Raw genomic sequence first — 17,277 nt, forward strand, 5'->3', positions numbered from 1 at the left:
TCCATGTCTCAGTTTCGAATGGCCTGCCTAGATGTCAATGAAAGACAATAAGATCGATATCTTCAATGATACAATGCGGCCCGTCGTGTCCCTTATATCCAAAGGACGCATGGCATGGTGCGAGACTCGGAACCTCGAGGCTTTCAGTCACTCGAAGCGGATCATCATGGAACCGAGACAAAGCCAAACAATAACCAAATAATCCTTAGCTACCGCGACCATGTCCGAGTTCGCAGACAAAGCCGAATTTATAAAATGTATAAGTTCAATGTACTCTTTCAACCAATATCTTCACTAACCCACGTGTCCAACTCGCCAGCAAAACTCCAAGAACGCGAAGAGTTCGTTCGTGAGTCTTGGGTGAAAGCCATGGAAGCCCGACTTGTACGCGACGAGCTCGTGAAATGTCATCGGCTTGAGGGTGTTAACCACCTGGAGAACTGCAGATGGCTCTCGGACAAATATATTTCGATGCTCAAAGAAAACAAGGTATGTGTTATGCACACGTTTTCACTGATACCACTGAACGGACGTTGGTAATAGGTCAAGGGCTACAAAAAGATTGATTTCTAGATTGTCGTAGTGCTTCTTAGAATGACCACTCGAATTACACAGCGGCATTAGTCGATGTTTAAGTGGGTGTCCGCGGTGTTGTACTGGTAACCATTCCGTGCCCGATAACGCATCGCTACTCAGGAAACACGGAAGACTGAGAATGGTCAAATTGTGAGGGACAGGAAGAATTGTATTCCCACAAAGTCTCTCCCGGCTCTGATCTGCCTCTTCTAGCAATGCCGACTCTCAGCATGGAAAGCATATTCAAGATGCAGACGACTAATTGGCGACCGATGTCGAGGAAGGGCCCAGAACATGATACTTCCACCGATGTTAACATCCGGGACACTTCCATATCACATATACTGCACGTGAATCACCACCTGTATAAGTTATCCGATAGGATGCAAAAGATGGTCAAGTAGTTGACGATTATTTTACTCTGCCCATCATTACTTCTTCCCCTTCCTCGTCCTCTTCCCCTCTGTGCCGTTCGCCTCACTGCTCGATTCCTCACTGACCGCAACGTTGTCGGGCTTTGTCTTCTTTCCCTTTGTCTTCTTGAGGTGGTGCTCAGGAATCCACTCCTCCTGATAGCCACTCGAGCCACTCGCGGTCACTGGGCCAATAGGCGCGCTGACCTGGGTTGGACGTTTGCGTTTCGGCTTCTGCGAAGGAACATATGCATTGTATGCTGTATATGTCACACCCGCGAGTGCGGCGAAAACTATGAGGTAGGTGGAAAGGCTGTTGACGAACGCAAGGTTAGAGAGCAACAAACGAGGTGATTTGAAACAAATGCTCGTACAGTTTAAGATCTAGCCAGGATGGTTCAGGCTCAACAATCGTCACCACTGAGTCGTAAGCTGTCACACGGTATTTGTCGTCCTAACAGATGCGTTTATAAGCATGACAGTAGCGAGTTTCAGGCACTTACATCAACGGTGTGATCTAGCCAGATGTTGAGTTCAAGTCTCCCGGCTAGTTCATTTTGAGTCAAAGTGTAATGAAGAATGATTGGGTGGTAATACCTTGAATCTGGAACGAAACTCGTCAGCACAGATACATTTGCAAAAAATTGGAGAGAACTCACTCAGAGTAGAAAGAGTAAGGTATTTGTAGTTTTGAACCCTCGAGCAGGGGGATACCATACGCCAGTGAAGACGTCTGACGACAAAAACGTTAGACAACTCAGAAGTAGGCATGACACGACGCCAACGAACATTTTTTATGAGAGTTCCAGTCTCAGAATGATGGAACGACCCCGCAACCGACTGTAAGGTCACATTCTTGTCAGACTTGTTCTCAACCAGAAGCAAAATCTGGTTCCGCTCTCCGTTCACCACGTCTGTTATGCTATGTGTCACACTTTGCGAACTAGAGTGAGAAGCAGTGCCAGCACGTACGGCCAAATGGGTTGCTCTCGGGGAAAGTGGTTTCAATGACTATCTCAGGATCATCCAGAGCTATACAGCGAATATGTTTTCATTATTCGGTGGAAAAGTGAACAAACTCACAAGCAGAAACTCCCAGTGCCATCAACACGGTGGCAAGGCTCAGACTACGCGCAATGTAAATTGAGGGGCGCATATTAGATGAAGCAAAGTAGACGAAAGCAAGATGCGTAAATGTAAAATGGTGGAACGGTCTAGTCAGTTTCGAATAGCTTCAAGAAGACGTTGAACACGTTACGTCTCCTAGACTCTAGGGCAGGTTTCTCACGTTCACATGCATGCAGAAACCATGATCTTGCTCAGCCACTGGGTGAACATGCATCACCGGAAGGAAGACGAACGTGCAGCATCATTGCATGGAAACTATTCGTACTCGGTACTGATATGTAGCCTGAAATCTGTAGCAGGTTACTGTCACGGTATTTAAGGTTTTGGAACGGTCAATGTTCTCCCTATCGATTCAACTGACGCAGAACATTAAATTCTACAAGTAATTCACGTGCCCACCGGACCATAGCTCGGGATTAAGGAGAAAATGGCTTTCATGGGGTATGTCCACCAAATCTTGTGCCATGGATCGGCCCTCAACTTTTACCGCTGAACTTGCCAAATATTTAAGGACCTTGTCGAGGCCCGGCGTCCGGGAGCCGCCTTTGAATTTTGACTGCCGGCACGAGTACACATGTGTTCTCCTGCTCTGTGGATCCGACTGTGACATGGGCGAGTCATGGCATACGCCATGCCCATCCAGCCGTGTCTCTTACTCCCGAGATACCATCTGCCCTCCAGCTGGCGGTTAGGCCGTAGCCAGCATCTGCACATATCGACCTTCTGACATTCCTATTATATATACTGGTAAGCCGCATGTCGCCTATATCCTTGAGGAAATGGTTTACGCCTCTTCTCGGACGGCTCTTGCATAGGCGAGGGAACGTTGGTCGGGTAAGCTGAAGAAACCAGTGTCTAGTTTGGAAACATAATCACTCCTTTCTGTTTCAGTCTAGACACTGGTTTCTTCATCAGATGTTTGAAGGATATAGCATGAAGCTGTAATTGTTGTTCCTATGACCCTGCATCGCCCTTATCGGCGCAGTGCACGCCATACCGTATTTCCACTGCGATGAGCTCTTGTTGTGCTCGGGAGTGCATTAATATACGTAAGTATTATTTGCGGCTGCTCAATAAAAACTGGTGCGAATGCAATTTCACAGGAGAATGATGGATCACAAGAGATGAAATGAGTGGGGACCAATTCACTAGTGGTGTTGAAAGTATAAGCATGCGTTTATAGGACGGAGTACGGAGGAGCTTATCAATTCGGTACAAATGCTTGCAGTCCGCTGTGAGCAGAGTGGCTCGTACGTCATACGGCCCGACCACGTGTTTAATAGAACCGTCACGATTGGCCATGTAACCGTGTACTCTGATGAAAAGTCCACCTTGAAAGATGATGGCGGCCTGTCGACTCAACAGCGGACCGCTCCATTGGTGCATTAGGCACGGCAGGTGCTTGAGAATATCCACACTCGACACGGCGACACGTAAGTTCAGCACGTACTTGACATGTACATACTTGAGTCGCTCGGCGTGAAAACTTGATGCAGTAGGTACTACCAAAGTGACTGCAGCTATGCTGACGTGTGGCCGACCAAAGTGCGCAAAAGTATTACATGGATGCCTGCTTTCAGAGACAAAAGCTTTTAGCCTTCTCAAAGCCCCTGCCAGGTAAAGATGGCGTATGACAACGACCTTGGTCACTGCGGTGTACATTTTGCAACCGGACGCCGGCAACGGCAACTGGACGCGGCTGTAGGGCATTTCACACTTACGGAATGTTACATCCGCTCGCGAAAAACCGATACCTGTGTTAGAAGACAAGGGAACAGCCTGCCCTTGATGAATTGCGTCCTAGTCATCGCTTATAAAGTGAGTAGCATCAGGATCGAGAAACACCATAGTAACACCGCCTGCTTCAATTGTATGCGGTAGTTTGGACTCAGCAGTGTCGTATCAAAGTGATGAAATGCTCGATATCATTGTCCACTTGTGGACTACAAGTAGACGCTGACAAGCAATCCCCCAATTGCTATCATTGTCATTGTAGCGTCGAAGAGACGGCATAGTTGATTGCCTCGGACTAAGCAGTGAACAAAGAGAAGTTGTAAACACGGTCTTTGTTTCTATTATCACCTTCTTGTCACAGGGGCTCTGCTTCAAGGCCTATTGAAACTAAGATACATTAGCAAGATCTCAGGTAGTCAGCCTTCGAGCCTCACTTAATAGCCGCATCAACAACAGGGCCGGAGCTCCACAAGCTCACCGCGCGGATCCAATCATCATCAGGTGGTCGACCATAGCCATGGTCCCACCATCAGAATGGGCAGGAGGTAGCGTGGCTATCTGCCTCCATACGACGACCTGTCATCAATCAGGGTTGACTCGAGTAAGCGACAGGACAGCGCGACTAAAGCTGACTGCGTCAGGGACGGGGAGGAGAGCCCACAGTAAAGGTCACCAACCTGCAACTACTCACGCGCAGGACCCACGCTGAAATAACTGCATCGGCACGATCGCCGCTGTAGCAATTGCCAAATCAGGGACCAGTAGCCAATGGACGGCCGACAATCATTAATCAATTGATCAATGCAAGGAATGCCTGCATCGTCATATTCCCCGTCAAATATCCTGCTCCACAGGATTTTCTTCACGAACTCCGACCGAGCGAGGTGGAAGTAGCATGTTACATGTGTAGCAGGACGCCGCGTGCAAATGAGTAGGACATAAGATACTGCTTGACGGAAGCGGTAGAGAACAATTATTGCACTTGTTAGACACACTTGATTGGAACCTGATGGTAAAAACGAAAAGAGAGAAACCAGGGAATTAAACAGGTAGGAATGAGAGTGGGTGTGAGGCTTGTACATGACCAAGATGGATTATCATAATAACAATTCCAATGTGTGTGAGTGAGTGTTGTGGGGGTGAGATGACAGCGGCGGAGTGTATACCGGCAGGCAGGATGTTGGTCGGAGTGCGTGATCAAGTCAAGGAAGTTCTACAGCGTGGATATAGATAAAAGGCTACAACTCTTCAGCAATGTTAAAAGAAAAGTACGGATGGTGCAATGCGTCTCGAACGGTAATTCGCTGTGCTGGGTCAAAGGCAAGTAATCGCCGCACAAGATCCACAAATTGTTTGTTGATCTGGTCCGTCGGAGGTATTACGTCCTGTGAGGAGTCGTTAGGAGAAGCCCGGCCAGTCCACAACTGGTCGTCCTACCTGAAGAGGTCGGGTAGCTCGCACGTCCTTCTTGCTCTGCCGCGAAGCCTTCGGCTTCGGCCAGTCCAGCCGTGCACCGTCCTTGAAGAACTCGGGCTTAGCCCGCGCTCCGAGACGGGCGAACCGATCAGGCATTTTACCCATGACCATCTCCATCATTGCGAGATGCTCCAAGTTGTCATGCGTCTGATACAAAGCGACACCAGTGTAGAATTCAACCAAAATGCACCCTAATGAGTAGGCGTCACACGGGTATGACCACCCTAAACCTAGAATGAAATGAAATGTAAATATGTGTCGGAGAAAAATTGAAGAGGATCCCACTTACCAAGAATAATCTCAGGCGCACGATAGTGCCGCGTGGAGACGACGGTTGAGTGATACTCTTCCTCAAAGATTGCCGATCCAAAATCTATAAGACGAATATCTGTTGAAGAGAGCATCCTTTTCGTCCGTGTTGGTGCGTTACGCTGACAAAGCAGGTAAGTTATGGAACTCTGACACATCGGTCACATCAAATCGTACCTTGCCAGGTACAGATACCACAGTCAGTCGGTAATCGTTGCGTACAAGCAAGATATTTTCCGGTTTAAGATCCGTATGAATCAAGTGAAGGTCATGCAAGACTGACGCAACATGAGAACTTTAAGACGAAACAAAGGATACGAAGCACTTACAAGCTACGCTGCCAAGCAATTGCCTGGCGAACGACTGTATATGGTTTCGCGGGAACGGCGCAAATTCATTTTCCTTCAAAAAATCGTATACACACATGCCAAGTAATTCTGACACCAGGCAAATATGGTTTCGATGGTCGAACCAATGCAACAGATGAATACATTTGCTGAAAGATACGTTTAAAACGAGTAGATAGTTCGTTGTCGATACGCACTGGACGTTTGATGGATCGCGCTCCTTCAATTTCTGGAGGACGCGAATCTCGATCTTGCTGGCATCGCGATACTTCGGGATAGCGCGGATAATCTTGATCGCTACCCGGTTCTGGTTATGGATATCAACCGCTTCTACAACCTTGCCAAAGGTTCCTTGCCCCAAGAGACGAACAGTACGATCTAGAAGAGAGATGTTTCATCAGTTGAAAAGATATGATCGGGGTAAGAGGGTGACTCGCATCGATTATAAATAATGTCATCTGGGACAATAATGTAATGGCCCTCCTTATCATCACAAGGAATGTTGCTATTGACAGTCTGTGAGCGAAACGTGAGTATGCACTGGAAGCGATTCTGTAGAACGAACGATGATTACGTACATCAGCCGTGGCAGCCCCGCTGCCGCTGGCCCACGATTTGGTCGACGCCACGGGTTGCTGCTGGTGTAGTGGAGCAGCTGTCTTCTTTGTGACAATTGGACGGGAGTCATCAGCAGGCTCCCGTCTCCTCTTCTTAGGCGCTGGCGCCACGATCGCTGCGGACGAAGTGCTCGCTGAAAGGGTCTGTGCCTCGGCAGCAGCACGGGCCCTTGTCCGTATTGGGGCGGAATACACTGGAGATTGATATGAGGTCGAAAAGACATTTGTATGGGTTGTTGCGGGCGATATTGTAGAAGGAGGAGGAGTATCTTCAATGACTATGACTTCACGGACCCTGCCTTCTTCGTCGACCTCTTGAACTTCGCTGTAGCTCACAGTATATTGATGGGCACGCTTCCTCTTGCGAGAAGTAACTGGAGGAGTGGGCATGACTATGGAATTTGGGAGGGCTCTTGTACTATTGAGAGTGAGAGATTGTGGAAGATATTGAGGCAACATTGGAGCAAGCTGACGATGCAGAGCTGTCTGCATCGTCAAAAGTGATGCTGTAGCCGTGATGGCAATGGTAGAAGACGAAGAAGGGACGTTAAGGGAAGGATATTGAAAGCCAGCGTAGGAGCTGAACGGTGGACCACTTTGAGAGAATGTAACACAGGATGAAATGGTAGTTGTTGTGGTTTATTTATCACGAAGTTATGAAGTTGGTTTAGCCACTCGCTGATAGCCACAAACCACGTTAAACCAGCGCACGGACAGCTGTGGTTTGTCGAACGCTTAAAACTGAGCCGGGGCCCTCTAGGGAACCTTCTGCCAGAATTCTGCTATAGGGCTTCCTGTGGCCGCCGGTATACTCAGATCCCGACGGCATTCTGCGATATCATTCGAGGCCATGAGCTAGCTCAGAATCCAACATGGAACTATTTCGGAGTCCTATCGTGGCCTGTTGTGCAGGGCCTGATATATATATCTTGTTTCACTAACAAAACCCCTCAAGCTGTGTCATGATCATATGTACGGGCAAATTTATATATCCCACTTCTTGTTTTTAGGTCCACGTTTGTCCCGCTTATGATCACTACCTTTACCAATTCCCTTCTGTTGCTACCGACCGACCGTATCATGGGCCACCAGCCTAGAGCCGTTCCGATGACGTTCACGGACATGACTACTGCTCCAAGTTCTCCCCGCGAGTGCTCCGTCTGAGCCTCGATCGAGTGACTGACAACGGTGAGTACTACATTTCATTCCATCACCATCAGATGGGCGTTGCACGGGTGAAGGGGTGCCGATTGGCATATGAAGGATCCGAAATAACTAGCATGTCATCGTGGCATTACACAATGAACCCAAGCAGTGTGATCATGGGCTTTGCAATCAAGGAACCTTATTCGAGACGCCAGCGACCTTACACGGTAAAGGAAATACTAGATTTGGGTCATGTTCATAAATATTTATTATAAACTCTACCAAAAATGGCCATGAAATGGGCTTAGATTTACCCATTTTACTAAGAAACGTGACCATAATTTATTGACTACTCGTCACGCGCATGTGTCACAGAAGGCCGTCGCTCGCTGTGGACGACGTCGACTGCGAGTCAATCCCCCTTTGTTACCCCTCAGCTCATCGTTGCTTTTGGCGACGCAAATGCAATTATGCGGAGTCTTCCATTTCCAGTAGCTGCAACGTTCGACCACGAAGTACCAAGTGAACATGGAACACCGTTCAGCCCTGCTAGTGATATTCCTATTGATCCTGCACTCGCCGGGCCACTACCTATCGACCCAGCTATCATGGGCAACGAAGCCGTTCAGTTAAATGTTTCGCAGCAGGTAAGTTATGCTTGATGATTGAATATGTCATACCGCGCAGGCGCCAAACGCGTCGCGTGTTGTAATTAGAACTCTTTGCAAGACGGCTCATATACTTGCAATTAGGGTCCACCCGTGCACATTCCAGAGGATTTCATTCCACCTCACCCTCGACACTACTCTCAGGAGCCTTCACAATATGACCAAGGTCCCCGTGGCGATCCATTTGCGCCCCAACCTGCGCCTTATCTACATATTCAAGAAGAAGTTGTTCCGCCACCCATCAAGCCACTAAAGAGAAAGCGAAAACCCCGGCGAGAACCCGAGTGCGGGTTTTGTCAGGGGGATGACAAGAGGAACAAGGAGGCTGAACCCGAGGTCATGGTCACTTGTGTAGAATGCGGTCGCAGTGGTATGTGTAGTCACCCACAAAATTGAAATTTTGACAAAACTTACAACTAGGTCATCCGAGCTGCTTGCAACTTGGTGCTATAGCAGACACCATTCGTTCATATCCTTGGAAGTGCACCGAATGTAAAACTTGCGAAATTTGTCAAGAAAAAGGCGATGATGTGAGTAAGCCCCCTTAACTGTTAGAAATTGCTCATGTTCATAACAACACAGGAGAGAATACTACTGTGCGACTTTTGTGATCGAGGTGTGTTCTATACGTCATCTGTATCTTGGCCAATGACTAAGTTACCAAATCAATCAGGGTGGCATATGGATTGTATGCAGCCTCCCCTGGAAGAAACGCCTCCTGGAACATGGCACTGCCCAATGTGCCCCCCATCCATCTTTCCTTTAGAATCCGACGTTGCATCCACGACAAATTCCGATCCCCAAGATAGAGACGAGGCAACTGCCGAGCCTGAAGTGGATGTTGAAGTTGACGATGGCGATGACGATTCCTCTGAAGACTCTTCGGACTCTGAATCTGCATCCGATGATACCAATACTGTGCAAGCACCGACACCACGCCAGCGACCCAGCCAGCGAATAAAGAAGCCGCCAAAGCGCAGAATTGAACAGCCAACCCCACGGCCTCTCAAACGCATCCGCCTGCGCTCGCCTGCGGCACACCCGCTCGTCGTACGTCTGCGAATCCCTCCAAAGGGTAAGGGCAAAGAGCGAGAAGAAGACCCCGACAGAAATATCTTCGAGGACTTCCTCAATCCTGCTGATAGGGACATGTCAAAAACAGGGATCACAGACTTTGACAGAGCACGATTTGATAAAAGTTGTCTGGCGGCTGAGGTTTTCTCTTGTCCTCTCGTGCTCATGAACAATGAGCTAACTCCTCTACACAGGAAAAACTTGCACCACCTCAATCAGCACCATCAATTGACACACCTGATCCTCCAATAGCTGGTCCTTCGTCTCGTCCCCTACGGTCTCACGCTCTCCAACACATAACAATACCTTCCTCAATACCAGCTCGCTCGCCAGTGCCTTCCACACCTGGTGCGATTCCGCACACACCTTCCACCATCCCTGCTACCCCATCAGGTTTCCCAGCGCCTCCCTCCACGTTACGCATCCGGATCATCCGCTTCGGGAAGTATGATATCCACCCGTGGTACGATGCCCCCTTTCCTGAAGAGTTCTCAAATATCCCGGATGGACGACTGTGGTTCTGTGAATTTTGCCTCAAATATATGAGAAGTGGCTTTGCTTTTGGTAGACATAGCGTGAGTCAGACCCATCACATGGAGGTATATGTGAGTACTGACTACTTCGCAGATGAAATGCAAAACACGTCATCCACCAGGCGACGAGATTTATCGCGATGGTGCCATGTCTATTTTCGAAGTAGACGGACGCAAGAACAAGATATACTGCCAGAATCTTTGCTTGTTGTCGAAGATGTTCCTAGATCACAAGTCACTCTTCTATGACGTCGAACCATTTTTGTTCTACGTTATTACAGAAACTGACGATATGGGTGCGCGTTTTGTTGGGTACTTCAGTAAAGAGAAATGTTCTCCGAAGGACTACAACGTCAGTTGTATCATGGCGTTACCTGTGAGGCAAAGGCAAGGATGGGGAAATTTCTTGATCGACTTCAGTGAGCACTCGTAACATAAGGTCACAGCGATACAAGTTGACATTTGACTTTAGGTTATCTTCTCTCCAAGAAGGAACAACGCGCGGGATCACCCGAGAAACCACTCTCAGGGCTTGGTCAACTGGGGTACAAGAACTATTGGACCCTCGCACTCATGCGATACCTTCACACATCACCGGAAAACCCAACCCTTGAAGGTATGTTTTTAAGCTTCCTCAAATATCGAGCGCGTTGACATTCATTATCGACAGCTATCAGCAAGGGCACATCTATGACCATCGAAGATATTTATAATACCCTTCACGACCAGGGAATGATCTCTGTGCAATCTGTTACACCGCCTATGAGACCTACACCAGGGCAAGCTATCAAGTTCCCACGAGGGCGCAAGAACGGCATTGCGCGGCGTCACCTTCAGCGGCAGAGCACGCTAAACAAGGAGGAGGAGGCCGGAAGTAAGGCCAACACACCCTTTGTCCCCCCTACGCGGTATCAGATCACCTGGGATCCTGAGAAGGTGCAACACTACCTTGGGGCGTGGGAGAAGAAGGGATACATGAAGCTGAAACCGGAACGGTTGAAATGGACGCCGTTTGTGCTGGCACGGACAAAAGCTGGCGGGGAAGTTTTGCAAGCGGAGCTGGGTGCCGGCATGGGTGCTTTAAACGGCGTTGCGGAAACACCAATCCCAGTCACTGATCAGGTGGACAATCAGACGCCGGCCCCTGGTCCTACCGAACCCTTCGTCAGCGTATCTGAGGCAGCGCCTACAGACACTCATCATGTCGTAGACACTCCTGCAGCGCGTCTGTTTGATGACCTCATAACCGAAAACCCTGAAACTCCTGTGACAAAGAAGCAATTGCGGAGTCGCGTCAAAGGAGGCGAAGTGCCTCGGTCCGTCTTCTCGCGAACGCAGTCGAGTCGCAACACGATCACGCGCACTGCCCTCCAACGACACACACGTTCTGTATCGGCTCGCCCTATTACTGGCATCGACGATGCGGTCAACAATGCTGCCCTTCAAGCTAATGAGCTGGCAGAACAATCGAGTCCTGATATTCCTGCCAAACGGCGACGAGGACGGGCACGGATAAAGCCACCGGATGATGCGTTATCAGCGGTATCTGAGTCTGGGAGGATGACTGTTTCACCGTCACCATCAAGACCCCTGACTCGAGTCAAACGCAGGAGGATAGAATCGCCTGTGTCAGAAACCCCTTCAGAGCGTGTGGAAGGCCGTGCTGAGCCGCCTGATGGTCCTACTCACTCCAACGGTCACATTAACCCCGTCAGTGAGGTCTGTCAGGAGGAAGATGTCTCTCATCATTCATCCGGATCATCTGGTTCCGTCAATAATGGCGCTCAATCTCCTCGATCTCCTCGAGTGGAGACGACCTCGTCTATGTCAGAACTAGATACACGATCCTCACTTGCTCAGTCACAACCACCGGATCCCGAGATTAAGTCGGAGGAAGCGGATACGCCTCTCACCGGCATAACCAGTCGGCACAGCGTACCAAGCGACGACACCTTGTTCGTTGTGGAGACTGCAAACGGGGTAGGGAGCAAGGACTCTGGAGGCTCTGATATTATCGGAGCCGTGCACTCACCCACTTCTCAAATTACCTGGAGGGAAAGTGCTGGTCAAGACTCAGTGCCCATTTGTTCCGCTCCAACACTATCCAACGATCTCGATCAATATTCTGATCTGGACGCGGAGGGTGAGCCGGACGACGAGGTTGAATGAAAAGTTATCTACATTCTGGTCACTACTGCTACTATATCATGATCTTTAGTACTTCGTATTGCTACATACATTGTCTGTACCTTACTTACTTTTGTCGGAATCAATCGGAAGAATGTGAACTAGAACTGCCTGACACGACCTAACCTGGTCCACCCAGGCGAACTGGTACATCATCACTGAAAACCAAGATCTATGATAAACCCTTATATACACATTATAATCCCAACAATGTGTATAATCGTATAAAATATGGCAGTGCAGAAGCCATAGTCTTGTATAGAAATATATTGTTATCCCTTGCGACCAATCTTTATCATGATTACCTGTGCCCGGCATTAGTTGAATGAATTTGGCTGTGTAAAAACTCAAACGGATTGATAAACACGCTAATTGCTGAAAACAAGATATATATGTGTAGAACGCTATCCCCTATGACCAATAATCATCAAGATGGTTTTCATTTAGCATTAGCTGCATGAATCATGTTGTGACAGTACTAAAACTGTACTGAAGTGGTGAAGCATGTTCGAAAAAGTGTCTCTCATTTAGCATTTCTAGCACAGAGGCTCTCCTGTCCAATAAGTAAAAGAGATGGAAATTCTTGCCATCTGTACCATCATATGGACAATTGTTTCATTGGCATCATGGTATTGCGGGTTTTATACTTGATTGGCCAGGAAGTCACATTGGGTTGTATAGGATTATACAGAGACACTCGGTACAATACATGTAGTTTATCAATGCCTCGCCAATTCTCTACCCTAATCTCATCATCAACACCATCTGCAGGAACAATAACATGGGTTGAACCACAACAGATATCGTTAGTGCCTTGAAGTCCAATGAAAGCAAGGTGTCGCGGCAACTTGACACTATTGTTTCCTTATGCAAAATTTGCACTGCTCAAGTGGTTGACTGAGTTTGGCGGTGCCAGTGTACAATCAAGCTCGGCGGTGCCAGTATAGGATCAAGTTTGGCGGTATATAATCGAACTCGTGGTACCATAGGATGTAACAGGATCGAGTTCAGCCATAGGATCGAGTTTTTGGCCATGGAATAGAAGTTGGTCGCAGGGATCAAATCCAAATATGAGATCGAGTTCAGCCATATCATCGAAGACCAGTCATCCTTAGACAGAAACATAGACCACGACATGACATATCCTGTTGCCAGACCATGTAGTACAGTGCGACTTTCTGGATGGCATCCTGTCGAGAAACTTGCAGGAAGTAGCGTTAATGAGTGATTGAAGGCAGAGTAGGTGATAGTGGGGATTGTAAATAAAATCTGAGTCGGATCCTTACTTATCAATGACCGGAAGATATGCTCGGCCGGTGGTGACTGAGGTCTTGACCCTTCCCAAGGGAGTTGTACCTCGTTCGTTTTGAGATCCGGTGGTCAAACTATTTCAGAATAGGAAAAGAGAAGGAGCAGGGTCGGAGCCGGGTAAGGCTGCGAGCTTCGGCGTCAGTTGCAGACAGCTAAAACCAACAGAGATAACGGCAGTTTCGAGCATCGGTCGAGGACACATGGCCAATGTTGACTTTGAAGAAAGGCCAAAATGCAGAATAGGTTTCAAGTGGGATTGAGGGATCATCCAGACCACCATTCACTACTGCCCGATCCCAACAACCGCCAGTGCTTAGCGCACATGCCCAGCACATGTCAGCAAATGCTGATGTGGCTCGAACATATGCGAACCACACCGGAAGGCGCCAGAATGAGAGGAGTGGAGGAGGGCGAGAAGGAGATGAGGGAGAGGTAAGTTTAAGTCTTGAGTACCTATGGAAATGAGGTAGTTAGCAGCATAAAAATGCACAATACATATTACACGCACCTCTGCAGCTTAGAGAAAGGTACCCACAATCCCTCGGCCGCGTTCAACACCATCAATCTCCAGTAAAATGTCACAGCTCATTCCAAGCACCACATCCCTTCGAGCTTTTGACAGACCGGCAGTGCCTGTTCGAAAAGTCGGCTCAATGTCGAGTAAGAGATGTTAGGACCTCAGAAGCGAAGAAGGATGGCACTGACTGCGTCTTGAGATGAATTGTTGAATCAGAAAATATGACAATGACAAGCAAATGTAGCGAAGCCATGGAGGACGAGTGCAACTCACAGTGGTGTGTGTGAGTTTTGTGTCTAGAATTTTTGAATAGATCAGCGCCATATACGTTGAGCGTATGCCTACAGCATCGACGTCTTCCTATCATTCTGCACTGCTATATAGTATTAAGCAATTTTTACGCATGAATGCAAAAACTATACCACCAGCTTAGAATTCGACATACTGTTAAATTAATGTGTCGAAACGACAAACAAGCTCACGGATCAGGAAAATGATGCTTGATAAGTAGGCCAATACATGGGCATATAAGGACAACACAGATTTCGCCAACCTTATAAGGTAAATATTGTCATACCGGGTTATCCGGTTTTCAGTGATGATGGTGATTTGTTGTGTGACCGGTTTTGTTTGGCGGCGACTTTAGAACCAAACAGCCCGCCTTTTCTCAAGCCGAGCCACAACACACGTACGAGCGGTTCACGCTGGTTCATTGTGGTTCACAGCCTGGCCTATGGAATATGGAAACCAACAAGTGAGTGCTAATCTCGTAATGTCCAGACTCCACACCCCTTCCACTTGCGGTCACTGATGTGCAAGATGTCAATAACAATGCTTGTACCTGCAGTAGCGACCCAAGCATGGCTTTTGGCCATCTTCAACGAGACCCAAACCTGCAGACTAATGTCAGCAATGTCTCGGTACGCTGTATGTTGCTTCGAAGAAGCCTTAAGCCACTGATATCATATCGACTTCAATGAATGATATGTAGAGTTTGAATCAAGCGCTGGGGTCGCATCTTAACCCTACCATCAATGGGCGTCCCCAATTCCATGATGGCGGAGCATATAGGCTTTCTGATTCACCGCCGACAATTTTGGATCAAGCTTCGCGATCTACCCAACCGATAGGTGGTCCTTCTCATTCTTCACCCATTCACGAGTTTTCGGTACTCCCAACCAACGAAACTCAAACTACCAGTGGGCCCAAACGTAAGCAGACTGACGGTTTGGCCCCCAGTGGTAGTTCACAATCAGGCAAAAGACGGAGAGAAGGGGAGGACATAAACGACCCCTTTGACACCGATGGTGCGCACGGTTCTAAACACTGGACTGACGATGAGAAGACAAAATTGTTTAACTGGCTCATGGGTGTTGGGGAAGACAACCACTGGAGTGCACTTCGGGCTACAAAGAACTCGTGTCTTCGCGAGGTGTGTATTCACTTGAGATGGTGCACTAATGTGTGACTTACTCGGCGATAGTGTGCCATTGAGGTATTTGGTGGCAAGAAGACTTATCAGGCGCTAAAAGGCTGTTATGAACGAAATTTCAATTTATTTAAACAGATCTATGCATTCGAAAGTTTTCACGCGCAATTGGGGAATGGTCCTGTCAGCTTTACGAATGAAGCAGACAGGTTGCGAGAATATGAACGGCGATTACAAATTGCTCGCAAAGGCGGTTGCGACGTCGGCAATGTGGGTGTCAAGACGATTGACCATTGGCATAGGTCAGGCTGGTATACTTTGTTCCACAGAAGGTGAGTCGCCTTTCTCTTGATTGCAGGACGCTCTAAGATAGCGTGACTAGATGGAATGGTGATCCCGCCACTACTAGTACACGACCCGCAAACCGCCAAAACAACGTCCCAGGGGCGACTAATTCCCACGGCGGTGAAGATGACGATGACGATTCATTAGAAGCAACGGAACCAACTCCAATTCTTCAACCTCAGATTCAACCGCAGAGCGCACCACCTCATCCTCAACCTCAAGTTCAACAAGTTCATTCACAAGCGCGCCCTCCTACCTTCGTTTTCACATCACAACCCTCCATTGCAAATAAGACTAATACCAACGAGCTTCCGATACAGGAAGCAGGACCATCAAATACCCCAAGTCGAGCCGTCTTCCCCAACGTACCGTCGCCAAGCAGTGATACGTCTGTTATCAATTTTACTTTACCACAAAACATGATGGCTGCATGCTTGCAGCTTTTGCAAGCGCAGGTTCAGCACAGCAAACTCAAGCTAGAGTATCTTAGGAGACGGGAGGAAAGGGAAGAAAGAGACAGTACTACTCGCAAAGATGCCGAGCGTGCAAGACTGGAAAGAGAAGCTGCCGAGTGGGAGCACACAAAAGAGACAGCTAATGTCAAGCACAGAGCCCAACTTGCAACAGATGTGTTGGCGAATCCGGTGGTAGACGGATCTGTGCGCCAGGCTGCGGCCGATTATCTTAAAAGACTATTTGCTTCGGACTGATTTGGACGTATGGACAACAAGTACTATATAATACTGGATTGTGAAATGGTTCGCCACCATATCACAGACCGTTGATTGTGGGTCATTTCTTGTCAGTAAGTAGTTTATCGTTTTATCGAATTCATATTTACATGGTTGTGTTGTAGCTGAGTGTTGTTTCATCATGAAGCCAGCTACATAATTTTGATCCAATATAAAGGTGTGTCTAAGGAATTGTTCGGTGGTAAGTATTGTTAGCATTACGACTAGCAGATGCTCAACTACGTCCGCTAGCAAGATCTAGGCAGAATCCGGCTAGTATGCATACTCTGACGCAAGTACCGGTGAAGCTATGTCCCTCAATAATCACGGGGTGAGTGGATCTCTGACTACAAGCCAGACAGTTCCCACAAGCGCTCAGCCATCGAACGTTCAGAGACGATCAGCAAAGAGAACTTGATTGAACATCTAGATAGGGTTCCGGACCTGGTCCATCTCGTGTCAGCTTTTGCGCCATGTGCAGAACCTTTTCCATCAGCCAGTGCTATGCTGGGATCTCCAAGAGACGCATCGAACACAACCGGTGAAATATTAGCCACGATCCACCTGTCACAATCAGGCTAAACAGAACGTAAGACGGAGGACACCGCTATCGGATGGAGCAGAGACAGGCTGAACAACGGATTTTTAGAGTATTTAGCGTTGATGCGATCATCCGCGAGAACGAATGCCGATTTCGGGCAAGTTGAAGGAATGCACCTCGGTCGCCCACGGACTG

The 17,277-nt window shown here is 48.1% G+C and overlaps 4 protein-coding genes across 4 annotated transcripts; 2 read left to right on the forward strand and 2 right to left on the reverse strand.

The window, feature by feature from the left end:
- Positions 1-255: 255 nt before the first annotated feature.
- Positions 256-573, forward strand: F5891DRAFT_953825 (NADH-ubiquinone oxidoreductase 12 kda subunit mitochondrial precursor; the record flags this gene model as incomplete). The annotated part of the gene is made up of 2 exons (XM_041375214.1): positions 256-489; positions 544-573. The coding sequence occupies 2 exons, from the start codon at positions 256-258 to the stop codon at positions 571-573; spliced, it is 264 nt and encodes an 87-aa protein (XP_041224984.1).
- Positions 574-1,007: 434 nt separating this feature from the next.
- F5891DRAFT_1189859 (uncharacterized protein) lies at positions 1,008-2,145 on the reverse strand (the record flags this gene model as incomplete). The annotated part of the gene is made up of 7 exons (XM_041367225.1): positions 1,008-1,302; positions 1,364-1,443; positions 1,493-1,586; positions 1,649-1,722; positions 1,779-1,903; positions 1,962-2,021; positions 2,073-2,145. The coding sequence occupies 7 exons, from the start codon at positions 2,143-2,145 to the stop codon at positions 1,008-1,010; spliced, it is 801 nt and encodes a 266-aa protein (XP_041224985.1).
- A 2,944-nt stretch (positions 2,146-5,089) lies between these two features.
- On the reverse strand, positions 5,090-6,990 carry F5891DRAFT_1129030 (kinase-like domain-containing protein; the record flags this gene model as incomplete). The annotated part of the gene is made up of 8 exons (XM_041364347.1): positions 5,090-5,236; positions 5,289-5,557; positions 5,617-5,758; positions 5,814-5,914; positions 5,966-6,132; positions 6,181-6,361; positions 6,421-6,499; positions 6,562-6,990. 8 exons carry the CDS (start codon positions 6,988-6,990, stop codon positions 5,090-5,092), a joined length of 1,515 nt encoding a protein of 504 aa, XP_041224986.1.
- Positions 6,991-8,216: 1,226 nt separating this feature from the next.
- On the forward strand, positions 8,217-16,520 carry F5891DRAFT_953838 (uncharacterized protein; the record flags this gene model as incomplete). Its single annotated transcript, XM_041375216.1, has 13 exons — positions 8,217-8,393; positions 8,499-8,784; positions 9,088-9,629; positions 9,683-10,063; positions 10,116-10,440; positions 10,494-10,637; positions 10,692-12,097; positions 13,997-14,154; positions 14,884-14,956; positions 15,028-15,468; positions 15,520-15,797; positions 15,848-16,031; positions 16,104-16,520. 13 exons carry the CDS (start codon positions 8,217-8,219, stop codon positions 16,518-16,520), a joined length of 4,812 nt encoding a protein of 1,603 aa, XP_041224987.1.
- Positions 16,521-17,277: the final 757 nt, after the last annotated feature.

The sequence above is a fragment of the Suillus fuscotomentosus genome (genome assembly GCF_016647785.1).
Source record: "Suillus fuscotomentosus strain FC203 chromosome Unknown F5891scaffold_33, whole genome shotgun sequence".
Lineage (NCBI taxonomy): Eukaryota > Fungi > Basidiomycota > Agaricomycetes > Boletales > Suillaceae > Suillus > Suillus fuscotomentosus.